The following is a 23,855-nucleotide window of genomic DNA, read 5'->3' on the forward strand; positions in this document are numbered from 1 at the left end:
GGCCGTAGAAGCCCTCTACACCAATATTCCACACAAAGATGGACTACAAGCCGTCAGGAATAGTATCCCCGATACCATCATGGCAAATCTGGTGGCTGAACTTTGTGACTTTGTTCTCACCCACAACTATTTCATATTTGGGGATAATTTATACCTTCAAGTCAGCAGGACTGCTATGGGTACCTGCATGGTTCCACGGTATGCCAACATTTTTATGGCTGACTTAGAACAACGCTTCCTTAGCTCTCGTCCCCTAATGCCCCTACTCTACTTGCACTACATTGATGACATCTTCATCATCTGGACCCATGGGAAGCAGGCCCTTGAGGAATTCCACCAGGATTTCAACAATTTCCACCCCACCATCAACCTCAGCCTGGACCAGTCCACACAAGAGATCCACTTCCTGGACACTACAGTGCTAATAAGTGATAGGCATATGAACACCACCCTATAAATCTGACAAATCTGACATCAGGAATTATAACATTCAAAAACCAGTAGAATACTTCAATCTCCCTGGCCACTCAATAACAGACTTAAAAGTGGCAATTCTTCAAGAAAAAAACTTCAAAAACAGACTCCAGTGAGAAACTGCAGAACTGGAATTAATTTGCAAACTGGACACCATCAAATTAGGCCTGAATAAAGACTGGGAGTGGATGGGTCATTACACAAACTAAAAACTATTTCCCCATGCTAATTTTCCCCCTACTGTTACTCACACCTTCTTGTTAATGGTTGGAAATGGGCCATCCTAATCATTACTACAAAAGCTTTTCTTTTTCCTGCTGATAAAAGCCCACCTTAATTGATTACTCTCCGTTACAGTTGCTATGGCAACCCCCATTTTTTCATGTTCTCTGTGTATATATCTCTTCCTACTGTATTTTCCATTCCATGCATCCGATGAAGTGGGTTCTAGCCCACGAAAGCTTATGCCCAAATAAATTTGTTAGTCTCTAAGGTGCCACAAGGACTCCTCGTTGTTTATGCTGATACAGACTAACACGGCTACCCCGCTGAAACCTGTATTACAGAACGTCCCCCCAGACACAGGCCTGGCCTCTGTGCCCCAGACAGGACGTGGTGCCCAGCACACCCCACAGCGACCCCGCCTGAGCTTTGCGCCATTCCCCAGCCGCTGGCTGGGTGGGGAGTGCCCCCATTCCTGCACGGCCTGGGGGTGCCCCCTTCTGCCTCCTCCACCTGCACTGCCCGACCTGGACACCCCCTGGTACCGGCCCCCACCACGCAGCACCGCACTCACCTTCCAGCCCTCGGCATCTGCCAAGCGCTCGGCCTCCACAAAGCCCGTCCAGGTGAGCTGCAGAGAGCGGGACAGAAACCAGCCAGTGGGGGTCAGTGGCCTTCTGACGAAGTGGGACTGTTCTTAATGTTTTTTCTGAATACTGTGTGGGTGCCTCAGTTTCCCCTATTCAGTTCTCAAGTATCTAGGTGGTGGGATAAGGGGGTGTGATTGTTGCACAGCCCTAGGAGACCAGTGTGATGCTGTCTGCACAGAGAAGGGCCGACACCCTGTCTTCTGGCAACTGATGGCCTGGGCCCCTCCCCTGCAAAGGTGCCAACTGAACGTGTTGGAGAACAAAGAGATCAGGTGACCTCCTGGCCTGGGAAAGAGACAAAGGCCACAGCAGGGGCTGGAGAGTTTCAGTTTGGAGCTGGCTGGGGAAAGAAAGGGAGGCCCAGACCCGGGGTCTGGCCACCCTGGCCCCAAGATGGACCTGACTTAGGGGTCCGGTTTCTGTACCTACGAACTCTGTTTTGGACCATGTTCCTGTCGTCTAATAAACCTTCTGTTTTCCCGGCTGGCCGAGAGTCCCGGTGAATCGCAGGAAGTGGGGGGTGCAGGGCCCTGACTCCCCCACACTCTGTGACAGGCCTCCCCCAGGGTTAGGGGGTGTCTGTCTGCCCCCCAAGGGGTATCGCCCTCTGCCTCATGGGGGGGGATCCCGGGGCCGCCTGGAGATAGGGAGACACTAGGGCAGCATCTGTTTGTCCACCAAGCGGTCGAGGTTCCCCAGGGCACTTGTGGCATCGCCCTCTGGATCCCAGGGGTGGGGCAAACCTGGGGCACCGGCAGCGTCTCCCCAGGGTTTGGAGGGGTCCCTGGGGCACGGGCAGCATGTCCCCAGGGTGGAGGGTCCCTGGGGCACCGGCAGCGTCTCCCCAGGGTGGGGGGTCCGTGAGGCTCTCACCTGCTGCTCCTCGGTGGGCGTATTCCCCTGGGAGTCACGGTCGGGGCCGCGGCCCCCCTCGCCCTGGCCCAGGTCTGCGGGCGGCTCCCACTGCGTGGTGCCCGTGGGGATGTGCCAGTAGTAGGTGCCCGAGGCATCCTGCACCCTCACCCACCCGGCAGGCAGGTCCGAGTCCGTCTCAAAGGCGTTGCGGGCCCAGGAGGCGTCTGTGGAGGGAGGGGGTGTGAGCAGGGCCGGGCAGCTCCGGGGAGTCAGGACGGTCCAGAGCCGGGGCAGGACAAGGCCCCAACAGTGGCCCAGGCCCCAGCACAGCCACAACCCCACCGCCCTGCACCTCACTATGCCCGCTCATCCCCCCTGGGCCAGCCCTCAGCTGAGCTCCTCCTGCCCCCCAGACCTTTCCAGGGGGGCTGCTTCCTGGGGCCAGCCCCAGCCGGGCCTGGGGCTCTGGCTGGATTGACTTGCACGGTGCTACGGGATGCCTGGCGCCCGCTTGCTCGGGGCCCAGCCAGGCCCTACCCCTTACCCCCCATTTCCCGGCAGTGACGGAGTCATCGCCTGCAGCCCAGGCAGCGCGTGACAGGCACCGGGCTGGGAACAGCCCCTGTGGGGGGGCCCTGGGAACAGCCAGGAACCCGGGGCCCCCGTTACAATGATGGGCAGTGCCCGGTCGGTGCCTCGTCCGGACGGCACCAAGTCAGACGCCTCTGAGCTTCTGCCTATGACACAGTCCCTTCATCGTCGTCCCGCAGCCAGACCCAGCCAAGCTCCGGCCAGGCCCTGCTGAGCCAGGCACCAGACCCAGCCGAGCCGGGCACCAGACCCAGCCGAACCGGGCACCAGACCCAGCCGAGCTCCGGCCAGGCCCTGCTGAGCCAGGCACCAGACCCAGCCGAACTGGGCACCAGACCCAGCCGAACTCCGGCCAGACCCAGCCGAGCCAGGCACCAGACCCAGCCGAACTGGGCACCAGACCCAGCCGAGCCGGGCACCAGACCCAGCCGAGCCGGGCACCAGACCCAGCTGAACTGGGCACCAGACCCAGCCGAACTCCGGCCAGACCCAGCCGAGCCAGGCACCAGACCCAGCCGAACTGGGCACCAGACCCAGCCGAGCCGGGCACCGTGAGCGTGGGGGATGCAGCTGCCTGCTCCTTCCCTGGCACGGCCCAGCACTGACTAGGCGCTCTGGCTGCCAGCTGCCCCACCCAGTCTACATACAGGGACAGACCGACAAACCCAGATGGGTGCCACAGGCCCCACACCCAGCCGGGAGCCGCAGCCCCCCTCCCCCCACACCCAGCCAGGAGCCGCAGCACCCCCCCTGCCCCCCGGGAGTCACAGCGCCACCTGGAAGCATCTTGTACCGAGTGGGGGGTGTTGGCCGGTGGGCACGGCCCAGGAGCCCTGCGGTGAGCCCAGAGACGGGGGGGCAGCGTCTGCCCAGAGCCCGGCCACTGCTCAGGCTCCGTCTGACCCGAGGCCATGGCTGCCGTGACAGCCCTGGTCTTCGTCAGCTTCCAGCCTCCTCCCGAAGCCAGCGCGCCCGCCCCCCCGCCCCGCCAGCCTTTGTCCTCTGCGCCCCCATGGGGGGCACTTGTTGATTTTGGTCAGTTTCTCAGTCCTCCCAGACAAGCAGGTGACCCCCCCCTCCCCCTGTGCTCCTCACTCAGTCCCTTCCCCTCGCTGGGAAACAATGTGGCGCACTGGGGAAACTGAGGCATGCCTAGGCATCATACAAATATTACCAACAAAGGCCCATATTGCCCCCCTGCCCTGAGCCCAGAGACTCAGGCTTGGCTGCAGCCTCTTCCCAGAAGGCCTCTGTGATGAAGTGGGACTGTTCTTGGTGTTTTCTCTGAATACCGTGTGGGTGCCTCAGTTTCCCCTATGCATGTTTTAAGTCTCTAGGTGGTGGGATAAGAGGGTGTGATTGTTGCAGAGCCCTAGGAGACCAATGCGATGCTGTCTGCACAGAGAAGGGCCGACACCCTGTCTTCTGGCAACTGATGGCCTGGGCCCCTCCCCTGCAAAGGTGCCAACTGAAAGAGATCAGGTGACCTCCTGGCCTGGGAAAGAGACAAAGGCCAGAGGAGGGGCTGGAGAGTTTCAGTTTGGAGCTGGCTGGGGAAAGAAAGGGGTCTGGCCTCCCTGGCCCCAAGATGGACCTGACTTAGGGGTCCAGTTTCTGTACCTACAAGCTCTATTTTGGACTGTGTTCCTGTCGTCTAATAAACCTTCTGTTTTCCCGGCTGGCCGAGAGTCACGTCTGACTGTGGAGCTGGGGTGCAGGGCCCTCTGGCTTCCGCAGGAGCCCCACCTGTGAGGACTCGCTGTGGGAAGCGCACGGAGGGGCAGGGGAGGCTGAATGCTCCGGGGTCAGACCCAGGGAGGTCAAAGCTGTGGAAGCTTCTTGCCCTGGCGACAGTCTGCTCCCAGAGAGGAGGCTCCCCCAGAGTCCTGACTGGCTTCGTAGGGAGCAGTTCCAGAGCATCGCCCGGGGACCCCATGACAGCCTCCAGCCCGGCTTGAGGGCACCAGGGGCCAGCAACTCCAGCAGTGCCCGGGCAGAAGCTGCGACGAGGGGGAATTTCCATAATATCTGCACTGGGTGGGGAAAGGTGCCTCAGTTTCCCCTGGGTTGGGCGTGGCTCACTAGGTGGGGAAAGGTGGCTGGCAGAGACCCAGGGGTCGGCTGTGACTGCACCTGGCTGTCTGGGGCCCACGGCCATGGGGAGCCCCACAAGACAACAGCCCCTCCAACTGCCCGGACATCTGGCACCTAGCAACTAACGCCCAGGGATGGGCCCCGTGCTGCAGGGAGCCAGCCGGTGCGACCAGCTGGAGAGCAAAGGGCGGAGGAGGGGCCGGGGGGGCTGTGAAATGGGGGGCCGCCAGGCTGCCATCCCCGCTGGCGGAGTCACTGCAGTCAGGCCGGGGGGTGCCTGGCTCCCTTTGGGTATCATAGAATCTCAGGGTTGGAAGGGAGCTCAGGAGGTATCTAGTCCAACCCCCTGCTCAAAGCAGGACCAACCCCAACTACATCATCCCAGCCAGGGCTTCGGTCCCGGGGAGGGGAGCCGGGGGGGCTGACCCCAGTGAGTGTGACCTGGAGGGGGCTGATGCCCTGCAGTGGGGGCCTGTTCTGGAGCCAGGCGGGGACACGGAGCTGGTGGAGCTGTGACAGATGGTTCCACTGATCAGGCACGTCCCTGTCTTCAGCTTCCAGACCTTCCTGCCGGCCTGTCCCCCCCACAGCACAGAGGCCCCCCCCCCCCGGCCTGTTCCCCAGAGCACAGAGTCCCCCCCGGCCTGCCCCCCACAGCACAAAGCCCCTAGGCTGGCCTGTCCCCCCAGATCACAGAGCCCCCCCCCCAGGCTGGCCTGTCCCCCACAGCACGGAGCCCCCCCCCCCCCCCAGGCCAGCCTGTCCCCCCACAGCACAGAGCCCCCAGGCCGGCCTGTCCCCCCACAGCATGGATTCCCCGGGCCGTCCCCCACAGCACAGAGCCCCTAGGCTGGCCTGTCCCCCCAGATCACAGAGCCCCCCCCCAGGCTGGCCTGTACCCCACAGCACAGAGCCCCCAGGCCGGCCTGTCCCCCCACAGCATGGATTCCCCGGGCCGTCCCCCACAGCACAGAGCCCCCAGCGCAAACCAGCCAATGCTCCATTGTTTTTAGGCACCACAGCCCCCCGCCTGCCAGTGAGCTCAGGGCCCCGACATGCCAGGCACCCCACAGACCCCCCCAGCCGAGGCCCTGGGTACATCTGCGTGGACGGTCCCTGCACACCCAGACAGAGGTGGGGGGCAGAGGGCCGGATCCCCTCCCCTCTGCGCAGGGCAAGCCCAGCCCGAGAGCCCAGCCCTGCCCGAGCCCTGGGCCTTGGCCCCAAAGCAGCAGCAAACAAACCCTACGCAGGCTGCGCTCTGAGCTCTGCCGGCGGCTGCCAGGCCCCGTGACGCACCCCGAGAGCTCACCCTGCCTGAGGCTCCTCCGGGGCTGGGGCAGGCAGGCAGCGTCCGTGGGCACGCCCAGAGCCCGGCTCCCGGCTCCCTCGCGGGCGAGCAGCCAGCCAGCGACGGCCAGGCAGGAATCCGAGCTGTACGTGGGGCTGGCAGCCGGTGCCACCCGCCCCCGTGGGCACAGCTGGCCAGGAGCAGCGTAACCAGCCTCGTGCCTGGCTCTGCCGCCGTGCTGTGCCCTCCCCAGCGCCCTCCGGCTGCCTCCCCCAGGGCAGGGGCCCTGCTGCAGCCGGGCTCCACATCCACCCCGCCCCCCTCGAACCGAGCTCCCTAGGGGGGTCTGGGTCGCCTTCGGGGCAATGGAGCATCAGCTGGTTTGCGCTGGGGGCTCTGTGCTGTGGGGGGACAGGCCGGGGGGGGGCTCTGTGCTCTGAGGGGACAGGCCGGGGGCGGGGGCTCTGTGCTCTGGGGGACAGGCCGGCCTGGGGGCTCTGTGCTGTGGGGGGACAGGCCAGGGGGGGCTCTGTGCTCTGGGGGACAGGCTGGCCCGGGGGCTCCGTGCTGTGGGGAGACAGGCCCGGGGAGGGTGGCTCTGTGCTGTGGGGGGCAGGCCGGGGGGGGTCTCTGTGCTCTGGGGGACAGGCTGGCCCGGGGGCTCTGTGCTGTGGGGAGACAGGCCCGGGGAGGGTGGCTCTGTGCTGTGGGGGGCAGGCCGGGGGGGACTCTGTGCTTTGGGGGGACAGGCCAGCCTGGGGGCTCTGTGCTGTGCAGGGGAAAGGCTGGCCCAGGGGCTCTGTGCTGTGGGGGGACAGGCCGTCCCAGCGCCTGGGGGTATCCCTAGTCTCTGGTTACCTGTTCTGTTCATTCCCTCTGGGGCACCCAGCGCTGGGCTCCCCCCAGCCCTGTCGGTGCCCCTCACTCCCAACCCACAGCCCCTGCTAGCCGAGCCCTGGGCTCCCCCCATGTGACGTTACTGACATAATCTGTGACTGTATAGATCATTGTTGCAACCACTGTTGTATATTTGAAGCAAATATTGTACAAAGGATGTCGAGTGAGGTGTCTATGGAAAGGTTGTGGTTTGCTGGTTATGATGATGCTATCTGTGAGTGTGTATCATGTTTGTGGTTGAAGTTATGAATATTGGTTCTGTACTTGTATCTCAATGTGTTTGATTCTAAGGAGCCTCAGGGAAGCATTTGGTCAGCTTCTGGAGAAGGGGCTATTCTCAGTAAGTGCCCAGTCAAGAAACACTGAACTGACAATGGACTTTGGGAGACTCCAATCCCCATCTGAGCTTTCCTGGGAACCTTCAAACTAACATGTGAACAATGGCGTCGGCCTGTAAAGAACTGAGTCATGCCTGGACATGTGACTTGCCCATGTGACGCCAGACTCCATCTTGCTGCTGTGATTTTCCGCAGTAAGAACAAAGGGGTCCTTCCATGGGCAGAGACTATAAAAAGGCAGCTGCCTCATCTCCATCTTGTCTTCAATCCTGCTTCTGACCTCTGGAGGGACTTTGCTACAAACTGAAGCTCTGAACAAAGGACTGAGGACCCATCCCAGCGGGGGATGTTCCAGAGACTTGATTTGAACCTGCAGTTTATTCTATCGCTGCTGCAAGCCTGAGCCAAGAACTTTGCCATTCCTGTATGTAATTGATTCCATTTAACCAATTCTAACTCTCATCTCGATCTTTTTCCTTCTATGAATAAACCTTTAGATTCTAAGGGATTGGCAACAGCGTGATTTGTGGGTAAGATCTGATTTGTATATTGACCTGGGTCTGGGGCTTGGTCCTTTGGGATCAGGAGAACCTTTTTCTGTTACTGGGTATTGGTTTTCATAACCATTTGTCCCCATAACAAGTGGCACTGGTGGTGATACTGGGAAACTGGAGTGTCTGAGGGAATTGCTTGTGTGACGTGTGGTTCGCCAGTGGGGTGAGACCGAAGTCCCCTTAGTCTGGCTGGTTTGGGGCCTGGGTGTGCCAAGGGACCCCAGCCTGGGGCTGTGATTGCCCTGCTCTGAGCGATTTGTCTTGCATTGGCACTCTCAGTTGGGACCCGCCAGAGGCAGCGTCGTTACGGGGGGTAAGGTCCATGGCTCCTGTCTGACCTGGAAGGGACCCAGGAGTCCTGACACAACTTAGCGAGGCGACTGCCGGGGCCCCAGCTCGTCCTGTGGGTGCTGCGGCCCCAGGCCCCCTCTCCAGGCCAGGCCCAGCACCCCCCTGGCACTGACTGGGCAGTGGGAGCTATGGGGAAGGGCGTCCATATTGGGGGGCAGCAGGATGTGGGGTCTGTGCAGGAGAGGCAGGATGCAGGAGGCAGAAGTGGGGGGCCTGCCCAGGAGGGGCTGTGGGGCAGCGGGGAGGCGCTGTTTCCAGCAGAGACAGTCGCTAACAGGCTGGTGCTGGCTCTGTGCTTTCACGTGGGGTTACCAGTGCCCACCCCAGATGCATTGTGGGAGGGTTGGGGGGGCCCTGGGGAAGGGCCCAGCCCCACAAGGTCACAGACTGCAGCAGGGCTGCCTGCTGCCCTCACCCTGCACCCCGCCTGTACCACACCACACCCCTGCCTGTCTCCCCATCCCTTCATGCCCCACACCCTGCACTGTGCCCCCTGCACCAGTGTCCAGCCCCCAACGGCTAGCGGGGGCTGGTTTCCATGCAGTGGACGGGGCACCCCCCCCCCCGCGCCCCGGACAGAGGGAACCCAGGGACCATGGCTCTCTGCAGTGGGGCCTAGCTGGACAGATGCGGTGGGGCTGGGAGCCAGGACTCCTGGGTTCCCCTCCCCGGCTCTGGGAGGGGAATGGGGGTTGGTGGGTTAGAGCAGGGGGGCTGGGAGCCTGGACTCCTGGGTTCTTTCCCGGCTCTGGGAGGGGACTGGGAGCCAGGACTCCTGGGTTCTCTCCCTGGCTCTGGGAGGGGTGTGGTGTCTGGTGGTTAGAGCAGGGGGGCTGGGAGCCAGGACTCCTGAGTTCTCTCCCCGGCTCTGGGAGGGGAGTGGGGGCTAGTGGTTAGAGCGGGGAGGGCTGGGAGCCAGGACTCCTGGGTTCTCCCCCTGGCTCTGGGAGGGGAGTGGGGGCTGGTGGTTATAACAGATGGAAGCGGGGTGGGAGCTCTGTCCCTCCCCTGTGCACCCAGAGCTCTGCCCCCTGGGATGAAATGGGAATTTTGGTAACATCTTTCTGAGTGCCTCAGTTTCCCTCTGTGCTTTGCATTGCTATGCAGGGAGCATAAAAGCTTAAAAGCTGCTCTGGGGGGGAGGTGGTGTCACTGTGACAAAGTGAGACTGTTTTGTCTGAACACTGTGTGTGCCTCAGTTTCCCCATGTGTTACTCCAGGGGGTGTGATTGTCACAGAGACCCTAGAGGGCAGGTGGGACTGCTGACGGGCTGCAGAGAACGGCCGACACTCGTAGCCTGGCAGCTGCTGGCTGGGCCCCCCCCCTGCAAGGAAGGGGGGGGTTGGTGCAGCCCAGGTGACCGGCTGGACCCGGAAAGGGACAAAGGACGGAGGAGGGCAACGGGCGTGATGGAGGCCGGGCAGCTGGAAGCGAGTCAGTCTCCTGGTTGGGGACTTGGGTCGAGGGCCCAGGGCCCTGTTTCCCCCCCTGCCCCCCGATGGACTTTGCAGAAGGTCCCTGATCTCAGTGCTACCAAGCTCTGTTCTACACTGGGTTCCTGACGATAATAACCCGTCTGTGTCACACGCGGGCAGGGAGTCACGGCTGGCTGCGGCGTGGGGGGCAGGGCCCTTTGGGGGTTAGGCTCCCCCAGGGGTCCCGCCCAGGGAGACTCGCTGCGGGGAGCTCCCGGGGTGACCAGGGGGCTGAACGCTCCGAGGTCAGACCCAGGAGGTGCCAAAGCGGAGCAGGGTCCTTGCCCTGGGACTGGTGCCCTGGGAGATGTCACTGCAGAGGGTCCTGTCTGACTCCTTCCTGAGCGGTGCCAGAGCCCAGCCCGGGCGCCAGGGACACACATGCACTTGGCAGGGGCCCGGCTGGCGCTGCTCAAACTCAGCCGCTCCCAGGACGTGCCTGGCTCGGGGAATTCAGGTAAACACATTCCAGCAGGGAGCCCAGCGCACCCGAGAGTTAGGGGAGAAACACCGGCCTGGAGCCGGCCCAGGGACACGCCGACCCCGGCCAGAGTCACGGACGGGCAGGACGAGGGACGGGTGAACCCAGCAGGGCTGCGGTGACGGGGCAGGAGGGGAACGCGGAGCGGAGCCGGCTCAGCAGCTGGGTTTGGTGCCAAAGGTGCTCGGCCGGGTTTCTTGCCGGCGAGCCTGGTCGCCGTGCCCCGGCTCTGTGGTTACAGGGATGCTGTAGTGGGCTGGTCACCCGCTCCGGCCCTGAGGGGCTTAAAACAGCGCGGGGAGGGGGCTGGGGCTGGAGCAAGCGGCTCCCAGGCTGATGGGGAAGCAGCCTCAGCTGTGGCCATGCCCCACTCAGGGCCCGGCTGGACCCTATAAGAGGGCTGTGGGTCAGGAGACTCTCGCTCTCCCTCTAGCCTTTGGAGAGGGAGGGCCCAGGCTGAGGGGAGCTGAGGAAGGGACCGAGGGCGGAGCAGGGCCGGGGAAGGGCCGGGGCGCTGGGGAGCTCCCCCCTAGCGGAGCTCCAGGCTGTTGGGAGCTGAGAAAGGGACGGAGGGCGGAGCAGGGCCGGGGTGCTGGGGAGCTCCCCCCTAGCGGAGCCCCAGGCCGCTGGGAGCTGAGGAAGGGACCGAGGGGGGAGCAGGGCCGGGGAAGGGCCAGGGCGCTGGGGAGCTCCCCCCTAGCCGAGCCCCAGGCTGTTGGGAGCTGAGGAAGGGACCGAGGGGGGAGCAAGGCCGGGGAAGGGCCGGGGTGCTGGGGAGCTCCCCCCTAGCCGAGCCCCAGGCTGCAGGCCGAAGGAAGGGCCCCCTTGAGGGTACGAGGGCTGCAGGGGGGCAGCCCCGCTATAGGCAGAGGAAGGCAGCAGGTCCAACCCCCCTTGCCCGTGATGAGGGGCTGCCCCTGCAGTCTGCCCCAAGGCGCGGGGGCGCGCTGGTGCCTGGCAGTAGCCTATGACTGAGGCGAGGTGGGGTAGGGGGTGGGGGTTTCCCTGGGTGGGGAGACCCAGAGACTGTGGGGTTACTGCCAGGGGGCAGCACCCCGGCGTGCAAGGGGCACCAGGTCCGGGAGGGACACGGGGGCCAGGAAAGGCGGGACACCGGGCTGCAGAGGGCGCTCCGACGGCTGGAGCGCTAATTCCCAGAAGGTACCAGCAGGAGGCACCGCAGGGGGGGGGGTCCCACACGGTTACAGACACCAACACACGTGTGCCCGTCCCAATGGGACCAGCTCAGTCAGTAGGTGCCTTCCCGCCGCCCCCGCCAGGCCACGTCCTGGGACTTCTCTGCCTGACACACACAAGCGCCGCGCTCCCCTCCCGACGTGAGGCCGCTGGGGCTGCCAGGTGCACGGTCGAAAAGGGACCTGGCCGCTCCGGTCGGCATCACGGGTCGGGCCGTGACAAGGCCGCTCGGCGGCACAGCGGGGCAGAGGCGGGCTCCTTGCCCAGCTCCACGCGGATCCTGGAAGCGGCCGGCATGTCCGGATCCTGGGCGCAGGGGCTTGAAGGCAGCACCACGCGCTGCCCCAGCACTGGCTCCGCAGCTCCCATTGGCTGGGAACTACGGCCAGTGATGTGACGAACTGGGCCTGTTCTCACTGTGGTCTGTGAATGCTGACAGGGGGGTGTGGCTGGGATAGTCTGCATTGGAGGATGGGATCTGCCCGAGGGCGCATACCTGAGTGTGTAACACGAGAACCCAGGAAGGGGTTGGCGGCCAGGTGACTCCTGAGCCCGGGAAACTGAACAAAGGCTGTGGGAGGGGTCGCTGAGGGGAGAGTGCTGGAAGCGAGCTGGAGAGATGGCTGGGAGACAGAGATGGCTCTGACCCCCCCGAAGGGGGGTGGGCTGGAATGCCCTGGGACCCCAAGCTGGACTTAACTGAGGGGGTCCTGTTGTCTGTGCCTGCAAGACCTGTCTTGGACTGTATTCCTGTCATCCAAATAAACCTTCTGCTTTACTGGCTGGCTGAGAGTCATGGTGAATCGCAGGAAGCCGGGGGTGCAGGGTCCTGAGTCCCCCAATACTCCGTGACACCGCGCGCTGCCCCAGCACTGGCTCCGCAGCTCCCATTGGCTGGGAACTACGGCCAGTGGGAGCTGTGGGGGCGATGCCTGTGGACACGGGCAGCACGCAGGGCTGCCTGGCTGCACCTGTGCATAGGGGCCGCCCATGCCAGCTGCTTCCGGGAACTGCGCGGGGCTGGGGCAGGCAGGGAACCTGCCTTAGCCCCACTGCGCTGCCGACCAGGCCCCACACCCCCTCCTGCGCCCTGAACTCCCTCCCAGACCCCGCACCCCGCACCCTGGGTCGGGAACCCCATCCCAGAATCTGAACCCCCTCCCAGGCCCCACACCCCCTCCTGCACCCTGAACTCCCTCCCAGACCATGAACCCCAAACCCCCCGCCCTGGGTCGGGAACCCCATCCCAGAATCTGAACCCCCTCCCAGGCCCTGTACCCTGAATCCCCCACCCCGGGTCAGAGCCCCCTCCTGAACCCCTCATTTCTTGCCCCACCCCAGAGCCCACACCCGCAGCTGGAGCCCTCACCCCCTCCCTCTGCCCCAGCCTGGGGAAAGTGAGTGAGGGTGGGGGAGAGCAAGCGATGGAGGGAGAGGGGATGGAGTGAGTGGAGGTGGGGCCTCAGAAAAGTGCCCCACACGTCACTAACCCTCCACCGCAGCCCTGCTGGGTCCGCCACCCAGCCCGTCCCTCATCCTGCCCATCCGCGACTCTGCCCGGGGTCGGTGTGTCCCCACTCCCTGCTCTGTCACACAGACCCAGGAGGTGCCGAAGCGGAGCAGGGTCCTTGCCCTGGGACAGGTGCCCTGAGAGGAGATGCTGCCCCAGAGTCCTGCCTGGCGTCACTCCAAGCAGGGCCGGGGCCTCTGCCAGAGCCAGGCATGCTGGAGGCAGGGGCCCAGAGGGCCGAACCCCAGAGAGAGAGAGCCCCCCTCGGTATCGCGGTGCCCTGGCCCTATTCACCCCTCCCCCAATTTCCCAGTCACCTGCAGGCAGGTGAGAAAGGTGTTACTGGCACAGGGCCAAGGGAACCGACCCCCCGGTGACGTCTCCATTCGGGGACCAACCAGCCAGTGTTTCCCCCTCCCCGCCCCCCTTCAGCGGGGCCATGTTCGTTTTACAGCGAAATCCCCGACACGCCCGAAGCTGTCACCCCGACGTGCACCAGCCCTGCCCCCCCCGATCGCCAGGCAGTCGGGCTGTTCCCTGACCCCTGCCAGACCCCGTTCCTTCGCTGGCCTGCGACTACAACAGGGACAAAGGCTTTGACAGCAGCCTGCTCCCGGACCCCCGGCCTGGCTCCGGCTTAGCCCCCCAGTAGCCAGGTGACTGCTCAGTGGGGCCTGCCGGCGGCCCAGGGAGATTCAGAGGCTGCGGGCTGGCCCCTATGAGCTGAGGGTGCCTGGGGCCCGGCCCAGTACAGAGGTCACCCCCAAAGGGCCTGGCCAGGACACCCCCATTGATCCATCATACCCCTTCCATCCGTCAGTGCAGAGCTCCGCCCCCCACCCATCCATCCCTCCGTGCAGAGCTCCGCCCCCCATCCATCCGTCGGTGCAGAGCTCCGCCTCTAGCCATCCAATCGTCAGTGTAGAGCTCCGCCCCCACCCATCCATCCGTCAGTGCAGAGCTCCACCCCACCCATCCGTCCGTGCAGAGCTCCGCCCCATCCATCCGTCCGTCAGTGCAGAGCTCCGCCCCACCCATCTGTCCGTCAGTGCAGAGCTCCGCCCCACCCATCTGTCCGTCAGTGCAGAGCTCCTCCCCACCCATCTGTCCGTCAGTGCAGAGCTCCGCCCCATCCATCCGTCCGTCAGTGCAGAGCTCCGCCCCCAGCCATCCAATCGGCAGTGCAGAGCTCCGCCCCCAGCCATCCAATCGGCAGTGCAGAGCTCCGCCCCATCCATCCATCCGTCTGTCAGTGCAGCGCTCCACCGCACCTATCCGTCTGTGAGTGCAGAGTTCCGCCCCATCCATCCATCTGTCAGAGCAGAGCTCCGCCCCCACCCATCCGTCCGTCAGTGCAGAGCTCCGCCCTCACCCATCCGTCAGTGCAGAGCTCCGCCCTCACCCATCCGTCCGTCCATCAGTGCAGAGCTCCTCCCCCACCCATCCGTCAGTGCAGAGCTCCACCCCATCCATCCGTCTGTCAGAGCAGAGCTCCGCCCCCACCCATCCGTCCGTGCAGAGCTCCGCCTCCGCCCCTGCCCCCGCCCCCCCAGCAGCATCTGGCGGTTCTGCCCCCAGGGCTGGGCCAGCAGAGAAGCTGAGCGAGCCGGTGGCCCCGCCCGTACCTGTGTCGTCGGGGGAGCTGCCGGCCGGGCTGCCCTGGCTCAGTGTGGCCCAGCTGGAGTCCTCGTCGCTGGCAGCGCTGGCCCGCGGGCCGAAGAGCAGGCTGGCGCTCTTGCCGTGTTCGCGGGGGCCGGGCTCCGAGCTCTGCTCCGACTCGGCCGTGACGGGGTCACTCTGTACCGGGGTGGAGTCGCCGTCCTCCTCCTCCTCCTCCGGCCCCCCCCGCGGCAGGTCACTGAGCAGCGCCGTGGCGAGGGGACCAAGCTCATTGCGGTTCTGGTCCTGCTCGGCCGCCTGGCGCAGCTGGTTCTGCCCGTCCTTCGCCCACTTGGCATTGGCAGGCTCCTCGCCGGGCGGGGGTCCGGGCCCCAGGGCACTGTGTTGAGCGGGGCAGGCGCAAAGGCAGTGCCCCGGGGGCGAGGCCTGGCACGGCAGCGTGCCGTTCAGCAGCTCGCTGTGGGGCGCCCGCAGCGCCAAACTCAGCCCCGGGCAGCTGTTGTCATTGGCCAGGTCGCTCCTCTGGCTCAGCGACATGGCCCCAGGCACCCTGAGAAGGGAGAGACACTGGCGTGAAGGCTGGCCCGGCACGGAGCACACGCCTCGGCCTGGCCCCGGGGTGCAGCCAGCCAGGGGACATCCACAACAACACAAGAACGGCCAGACTGGGTCAGACCAAGGGTCCATCTAGCCCAGTCTCCTGTCTTCCGACGGTGGCCAATGCCAGGTGCCCCAGAGGGAATGAACAGAACAGGGAATCATCCAGTGATCCATCCCCTGTCGCCCATTCCCAGCTTCTGGCAAACAGAGGCTACGAACCCCATCCCTGACCATCCCGGCTAATAGCCATTGATGGACCTATCCTCCATGAACTTCTCTACTTCTTTTAACCTTGTTATAGTCTTGGCCTTCAAAACTTCCTCTGGCGAGGAGTTCCACAGGTTGACAGTGCGTTGTATGAAGAAATACTTCCTTTTGTTTATTTTAAACCTGCTGCCTATTAATTCATTGGGTGACCCCTAGTTCTTGTGTTATTAGAAGGAGTAAATAACACTTCCTTATTGACTTTCTCCACACCGGTCATGATTTTATAGACCTCTATCATATCCCACCTTAGTTGTCTCTTTTCCAAGCTGAAAAGTCCCAGTCTTATTAATCTCTCCTCATACGGAAGCCGTTCCATACCCCTCATCATTTTTGTTGCCCTTCTCTGTATCTTTTCCAATTCCAATATATCTTTTTTGAGATGGGGCGACCACATCTGCACACAGTATTCAAGATGTGGGCGTACCATGGATTTATATAGCAGCAATATGATAGTTTCTGTCTTATTATTTATCCCTTTCCTAATAAAAAGAACAGGAGGACTTGTGGCACCTTAGAGACTAACAAATTTATTAGAGCATAAGCTTTTGTGGACTACAGCCCACTTCTTCGGATGCTATATGCTATATGCATCCGAAGAAGTGGGCTGTAGTCCACGAAAGCTTATGCTCTAATAAATTTGTTAGTCTCTACGGTGCCACAAGTACTCCTGTTCTTTTTGCGGATACAGACTAACACGGCTGCTACTCTGAACCCTTTCCTAATGATTCCCAGCATTCTGTTTGCTTTTTTGACCCCCACTGCACATTGAGTGAATGTTTTCAGAGAACTATCCACAGTGACTCCAAGATCTTTCTTGAGGGGTAATAGCTAATTCAGACCCCATCATTTTATATGTATAGTTGGGATTATATTTTCCAATGTGCATCACTTTGCATTTATCAACATTGAATTTCATCTGCCATTTTGTTGCCCAGTCACCCAGTTTTGTGAGATCCTTTTGTAACTCTTCACAGTCTGTCTGGGACTTAACTATCTTGAGCAGTTTTGTATCAGCTGCAAATTTTTGCACCTCACTGTTTACCCCTTTTCCCAGATCATTTATGAATATGTTGAATAGGACTGGGCCCAGAACAGACCCCTGGGAACACCACTATTTACCTCTTTCCATTCTGAAAACTGACCATTTATTCCTACCCTCTGTTTCCTGTCTTTTAACCAGTTACTGATCCATGAGAGAACCTTCCCTCTTATCTCATGGCACTTTACTTTGCGTAAGAGCCTTTGGTGAGGGATCTGGTCAAAGGCTTTCTGAAAATCTAAGTACACTATATCCACTGGATCCCCCTCGTCCACATGCTTGTTGACCCCCTCAAAGGATTCTAGTAGATTGGTGAGGCATGATTTCCCTTTACAAAAGCCAGGTTAAACTTTTCCCCAACAAGTTATGTTCATCTCTGTGTCTGACAATTCCGTTATTTACTATAGTTTCAAACCAGTTTGCCCGGCACTGAAGTCAGACTTACTGGCCTGTAATTCCCAGGGTCACCTCTGGAGCCCTTTTTAAAAATGGGTGTCACATTAGCTATCCTCCGGTCATCTGGTACAGAAGCTGATTTAAATGATAGGTAACAGACTATAGTTAGGAATTGTACAATTTCACATTTGAGTTCCTTCAGAACTCTTGGGTGAATCCCACCTGGTCCTGGTGACTTACTGCTGTTTAATTTATCAATTTGTTCCAAAACCTCCTCTAATGACACCTCAATCTGGGACAGTTCCTCAGATTTGTCACCTAAAAAGGACAGCTCAGCTTTGGGAATCTCCCTCACATCCTCAGCCGTGAATACCGATGAAAATAATTCATTTAGTTTCTCCACAATGGCCTTAACGTCCTTGAGTTCCCCCTTCAGCACCTCAATCGTGCAATGGCCCCACTGGTTGTTTAGCAGCTTCCTGCTTCTGATGTACTTAAAAAAAATTTTGCTGTTACTTTTTGAGTCTTTGGCTAATTGTTCCTCAAATTCTTTTTTGGCCGTCCTAATTATATTTTTACACTTCATTTGCCAGAGTTTATGCTTCTTTCTATTTTCCTCACTAGGATTTAACTTCCACTATTTAAAGGATGCCTTTTGTCTCTCACTGCTTCTTTTACTTTGTTGTTTAGCCACGGTGGCACTTTTTGGGTTCTTTTACTGTGTTTTTTAATTTGGGGATACATTTAAGCTGAGCCTCTATTATGGTGTCTTTAAAAAGTTTCCATGCAGCTTGCAGGGATTTCACTTTTTTTCGCTGTACCTTTTAATTTCTGTTTAATTAACCTCCTCATTTTTGTGTAGTTCCCCTTTCTGAAATTAAATGCTACAGTGTTGAGCTGCTGTGGTGTTTTACCTGCCACAGGGATGTTACATTTCATTATATTATGGTCACTATTACCAAGCAGTCCAGCTATATTCACCTCATGGACCAGATCCTGTGCTCCACATAGGACTAAATCGAGAATTCCCCCTCCTCTGGTGGGTTCCAGGACTGCTCCAAGAAGCAGTCATTTAAGGTGGCAAGAAACTTTATCTCTGCATCCCGTGCTGAGGTGACATGTACCCAGTCAGTATGGGGATAGTTGACATCCCCCATTATTATTATTGAGTTTTTTATTTTAATAGCCTCTCTAATCTCCCTGAGCATTTCACAGTCACTATTGCCATCCTGGTCAGCTGGATGGTAATATATCCCTACTGCGTTATTCTTATTATTAGAGCAAGGAATTACTATCCATAGAGATTCTATGGTACAGTTTGGTTCATTTAAGATTTTTACTTCATTTGATTCTACACTTCCTTTCACATATAGAGCCACTCCCCCCCTGCATGGCCTGTTCTGTCCTTCCGATATATTTTGTACCCTGGTATTACTGTGTCCCATTGATTATCCTCATTCCACCAAGTTTCTGTGATGCCTTTTATATCAATATCCTCATTTAATACGAGGCACTCTAGTTCACCCATTTTATAATTTAGACTTCTAGCATTGGTATATAAGCACTTTAAACTGGTCTCCTTTTAGCGGTCTGCGATTACGTGATGTAATTGAATGGGACTCTTTTTTGTTTTTCATCAGACCCTGCCTGTATTTTATCATTTTCTGTCCTCTCCTCCTTACTAGGACATAGAGAATGAACCACGTGCTCCTCTGCACCTGTTGGCTTTCCCCAGCCCCTAGTTTAAAAACTGCTTTACAACCTTGTTCATTTGACATGCCAGCAGTCTGGTTCCATTCTGGTTAAGGTGGAGCCCATCTCTACTGTATAGGCTCCCCCCATCCCAAAAGTTTCCCCAGTTCCTAATGAATCTAAACCCCTCCTCTCTACACCATCGTCTCATCCACGCATTGAGACTCTGAAGCTCTGCCTGCCTACCAGTCCCTGCACGTGGAACTGGGAGCATTTCTGAGAATGCCACCATAGAGGTCCTGGATTTCAGTCTCTTTCCTAGCAGCCTAAATTTGGCCTCCAGGACATCTCTCCTACCCTTCCCTATGTCATTGGTACCTACATGTACCATGACCCCGGCTCCTCCCCAGAACCACACATAAGTCTGTCTAGATGCCTCGAGAGATCCGCAACCTTCGCACCAGGCAGGCAAGTCACCATACGGTTCTCCCGGTCATCACAAACCCAGCTCTCTATGTTTCTCCAGTGCGAGAGGTTACCATAACATCATCTGGAAGGAGGGTTCCTCTGCTCCAGTTGGATGTTCTCTTTCCCTCAGACTTTCATCCTCTTCAACAGCACAGAGGCTGTCAGACCAGAGATGGGACCGTTCTACTGCATCCCAGAAAGTCTCATCGATGTCCCTCTCTGTCTCCCTCAGCTCCTCCAGTTCCGCCACCCTGGTCCCCAAAGCCCGTACGCGGTCTCCGAGGGCCAGGAGCTCCTTGCACCGAAGGCACACATACGTCACCCGCCCACAGGGCGGGTAATCACACATGCTGCCAGGGGTGCAATAAACTGGGATATAGATTTATCCATGAACCGCATGCCCAGCTCCCGGCCGCAGGCCAAGCCTGGCTCCCTCGGCGAGGGTGAGGGCACCACGACAGAGCTGGGAGAGCCGGGGGCCAGGTGACGCTCAGCCCCGGGGGGACGAGGGAGGCTGCTAAATGCAACGCACCCTGGCCAGGCACCCCAGGGCAAGCACCCTGGGCATCTCCGCGACAGGCACCCTCTGCCTCTGCTCACACTGGGGGCCCCTGTGCACTACGGCACCTCTGCGATCCGAGCCTGCCAGAGGCAGCCAGGGACCCTAGCTTGGGCAACCCGGCATCCCGTCCTAGCTAGAAGGGACCGCAGGGCTCTGCTAGTCTGGCCCTGCTGAGATGCAGGATTGGTTGGGTCTGACCCATCCCAGACAGACCCAGCCTCCTTTGGACACCTCCAGTGACGGAGGTTCCCCGACCTCCCATTGTCCTACTGATCTTCGTTAGAAAGCTCTTCCAGAGATTTCATCTCAATCTGCTGGGCTGGAGTTTGACCCCTCGCCTCTTGTCCTGCCCTCTGTAGCCAGAGAGAACAACTTTTCTCCATCTTTTCGATGGCAGCCTTTCCAGTGCCTGAAGACCGGTGTCCTGTCCCCTCTCAATCTCTCTTTTCCAAACTAAACACACCCAGTTCCTTCGGCCTTTGCTCGGATGGTTTGTGTTCCATCCCTTAGATCCTCTTTGTCGCTCGCCTCTGGATCCTTTCCAGTTTCTCTACATTCTTCCTATGCATTGGTGACCCAAACTGGACACCGTTCTCCAGCTGAGGCCTAAACAGCGCCGAGTAGAGCAGTTCTATCACCTCCCGTGACTCACTTGCTCTGCCTCTGTTCATGCAACCTAACATTGCATTTGCTTTTAACAGCATCGCATTGGTGACTCCACTGCTCCCAGATCCTTCTCAGCAGTGCTGCTGCCAAACCAGTTCTCCCCCAGTCTGTCTTTGTGCATTCGTTTTTCCTTCCCTCAGTGTAGCACCTCACATTCGTCTTTGTTGAATTTCATTTTGTTGTCTACAGCCCAGTTCTCCAATTTATCCAGATCCCTCTGAATTTTAGTTCTGTCCTCCACCGTGTCGGTGCCTCTCCCCCCCCGCCCCCCCAGCTTTGTGTCATCTGCAGATTGGCTCAGTCTGTTCTCTAGTCCGACAGCCTGGTCAGTCACACAGATGTTGAATAACCCCGGCCCCCAAACAGACCCCTGTGGAACCTCAGTCCAGCCAGAGTCCATCTTTCCTGGCTCAGACCCCCGCCTCCCCAGCTCCCTGGGCACCGCTCGGCAGCCCGATGGCGCCCTTACCCTGTGGCTGCAGCCGAGGCAGATCCTACGTGCCCCTGGGGACCAGGACATCCGTGTCCGGGGGGGACCAACTCCCAGAACCTGGAGACAGAGGAACAGGAGAGGGGTCACTCGGGGGCACAGCGGGGTCAGATTCAGACCCCAAGGGCAGGCGAGCACAGGCCACAGAACGCCCTGAATCCCCCCGGTCAAACTAGAGCCGTTCTAGGCCAACGTCCCGACGGGACTCAAAGCCAGTCCAGGCCAAGCCTGGGAAACACCCCAGCAGCGAATTCACCCCACCCCACCCCAGGGAAACTGGGTCCAGCCTCAGCGCCCGGCCACTGGCGTGGGTCAGACCTTCGTCGCCCAGGCTCGGGAGCCCAGTCCGGACTGTGATCCCCAGACGCCAACTTCCTCCACCCCCACGTCCCTCCCTCGCATGCAGAGCTCGTCTCTTCCCGTCCCGTCCTCAGCGGCCCCCGCGCCGCGCCCCGAGGGGTCCCCAGATCCTCATCCCAGAGCCAGCTGCATCTGCGCCAGGCCCGGACCAGTCCCTGCAGACAGGGCATTGGAGGGGGCAGGCGACTTCCCCTCTCGACACCCCGGCCGGGGCTGGGAACCCTCCTGCCCCGCGGGGCGCGGCGGCCTCAGGATTTCGGGGCTCCTGGACCTGCCCCTGCTTTGCTGGGGGTTGTGGGGCCTCGGCTGGGCTCGATCCCAACCTCCGGCGTGTGGGTATCGACAGCCAGCGACTCCAGACACCGCTCAGCCCAGCCCCACGCCGGGGGCAACTAACCGCAGAGCTGAGCTGCGCCCGCCACTGCTCACCCTCATGTCTGCCCCACGCCTGGCACGGCCTGACCCACGGCCCCACAGACACGTAACTCCACACCCTGGGCTCCTCCCGGCCTCGCAGCCCCCGTTCCCCCCAGCCCCGCCAGTGCCCCTCACTCCCGACCCGCAGCCCCCCTGGCTCCCCCCGGTGCCCCTCACTCCCGACCCGCAGCCCCCCGCTCCCCCCCCAGTGCCCCTCACTCCCACCTGCAGCCCCCCCAGTGCCCCTCACTCCCACCTGCAGCCCCCCCAGTGCCCCTCACTCCCGACTCGCAGCTCCCCTACCCCCCCCCCAGTGCCCCTCACTCCCACCTGCAGCCCCCCCAGTGCCCCTCACTCCCACCTGCAGCCCCCCCAGTGCCCCTCACTCCCGACCCGCAGCTCCCCTACCCCCCCCCCAGTGCCCCTCACTCCCGACCCGCAGCCCCCCGCTCCCCCCGCCCCCCGGTGCCCCTCACTCCCGACCCGCAGCCCCCCCCAGACCCGGCCCCCCCGGTACCTGCTGCGGCTCCGCTCGGCGCTGGGGGAGGAGCCGCCGCTTCCGCTTCCGAGAGACTCGGCCCCGCCCGGGGGCAGGTGGGGGCCGGGGGGGGGCGGGTCACTCTCAGGACGGGCCGGGGCGGGGGGCGCTGGGGGCGCGGGGGGGCTGGGGGGAGCAGGTGGGGCGCGGGGGGGGGCTGGGGCGGGTCACTCTCAGGACGTGCCGGGGGGGCCGGGGCGGGGGGCGCTGCGCCGGGGCCCGTAGCTCAGCGCCCGGGGGTGCCCCATGGCCGGGCACCAGCCCCCATCGCTGCCCCACAGGGGACCCTGGGCATGGGGCCCTTCCTCGGGGAGCTGCCGCCAGCGGCCCTGGTCCGGCCCCCCCGCGCCCCCCTCATCTTCCTCGGCCCGATCCTCCCCGGGGGTCGGACCCGCCGGCTTCCCGGGGGCGCAGCGGGGGGCATCCGGGGGCCTGAGTTGCTCGGGGTGCTGGGATCTGCCATTGTCTGCACGGACCTGCACTGCCTGGTCCCCAAACCCGGGAGCCGGGCTCCCACCCGCCTTCTCCCTCCCCCACTTCACCGGCAGCACGCAGGGGAAACTGAGGCACAAATTGTCTTTGTACAAAATATTACAGACATTTCCCCCTCCATCCCCACCCGAGAAACATGTCCCCCTCCCACTGCTGGGACTCTCGGCCAGCCGGGAAAACAGACGGTTTATTAGACGACAGGACACAGTCCAACATAGAGCTTGTAGGTACAACCAGGACCCCTCAGTCAAGTCCTTCTGGGGGGTTTAGGGAGCTTAGACCCCAGCTTGGGGTTCCCTGCCTCTTCCCAGCCAGCCCGAAACTAAAACCCCTCCAGCCGTCTCACCCAGCCTCCCCCCGGCTCCTCCTCCAGCCTTTGTCCAGTTTCCCCTGGCAAAAGGTGTCACTTGGCCCCAACCCCCTCCTGGGCTCAGGTTACCTGCTCAGGTATCCCGTCACCAATGCCAACAGTCTCAATAAAATAGGGTTACCATATTTCAACCATCAAAAAAGAGGATGGGAGGAGCCCCGCCCTAGCCCCACCCCTGCCCCTTCCACTCCCTCCCACTTCCCGCCCCCCTCAGAACTCCCAACCCTCCTCCCCACTCCTTGTCCCCTGACTGCCCCCTCCTGAGACCTTCCCCCCATCCTAACTGGCCCCCTATGACCCTACCCCCTACCTGTACCCTGACTGCCCCCTCCTGAGACCTTCCCCCCATCCTAACTGGCCCCCTAGGACCGTACCCCCTACCTGTACCCTGACTGCCCCACCGCTTATCCACACTCCCACACAAACACCAGGGACTCCCACACCCCATCCAACCACTCCCCACCCCCTGACAGACACCCCCCCCGAACTCCCGACCCATCTAAACCCCTCTGCTCGCTGTCCCCTGACTGCTCCGATCCCTCTCCCCACCCCTGCCCCCTGACAGCCCCCCCCAGAACTCCCAAACATCCCCCCCCAGCTCCTTGTCCCCTGACTGCCCCCTCCTGGGACCCCTGCTCCTAACTGCCCTCCAGAACCCCACCCCCTACCTAAGACTCCCTGTTCCTTGTCCCCTAAGTGCCCCCTCCTGAGACCTCCACCCTAACTGCCCCCCCAGGACCCTACCCCCTACCTGTCCACACCCCCAACCCCCAGACAGCCCCCCCCAAACTCCCGACCCATCCAACCCTCCCCCCTGCTCCCTCTCTCTTGTCTGCCCCCTCCAGAACCTCCCTGCCCCTTCTCCGACCCCCTGGCCCCCTTACCGTGCCGCTCAGA

General features: G+C 61.1%; 1 protein-coding gene across 1 annotated transcript in view; it reads right to left on the reverse strand.

Moving 5' to 3' along the window:
• Window positions 1-22,196, reverse strand: part of APBB1 (amyloid beta precursor protein binding family B member 1) — a 39,957-nt gene extending 17,761 nt beyond the window's left edge. The window contains 5 exon segments of the mRNA XM_065581928.1: window positions 1,271-1,327; window positions 2,220-2,425; window positions 14,607-15,151; window positions 20,761-20,841; window positions 22,076-22,196. Coding sequence (XP_065438000.1) covers window positions 1,271-1,327; window positions 2,220-2,425; window positions 14,607-15,138 — 795 coding nt within the window. The 5' untranslated portion in view covers window positions 15,139-15,151; window positions 20,761-20,841; window positions 22,076-22,196.
• Between the last annotated feature and the right edge of the window lie 1,659 nt (window positions 22,197-23,855).

The sequence above is a fragment of the Chrysemys picta genome, chromosome 1, assembly GCF_011386835.1.
Source record: "Chrysemys picta bellii isolate R12L10 chromosome 1, ASM1138683v2, whole genome shotgun sequence".
NCBI lineage: Eukaryota > Metazoa > Chordata > Testudines > Emydidae > Chrysemys > Chrysemys picta.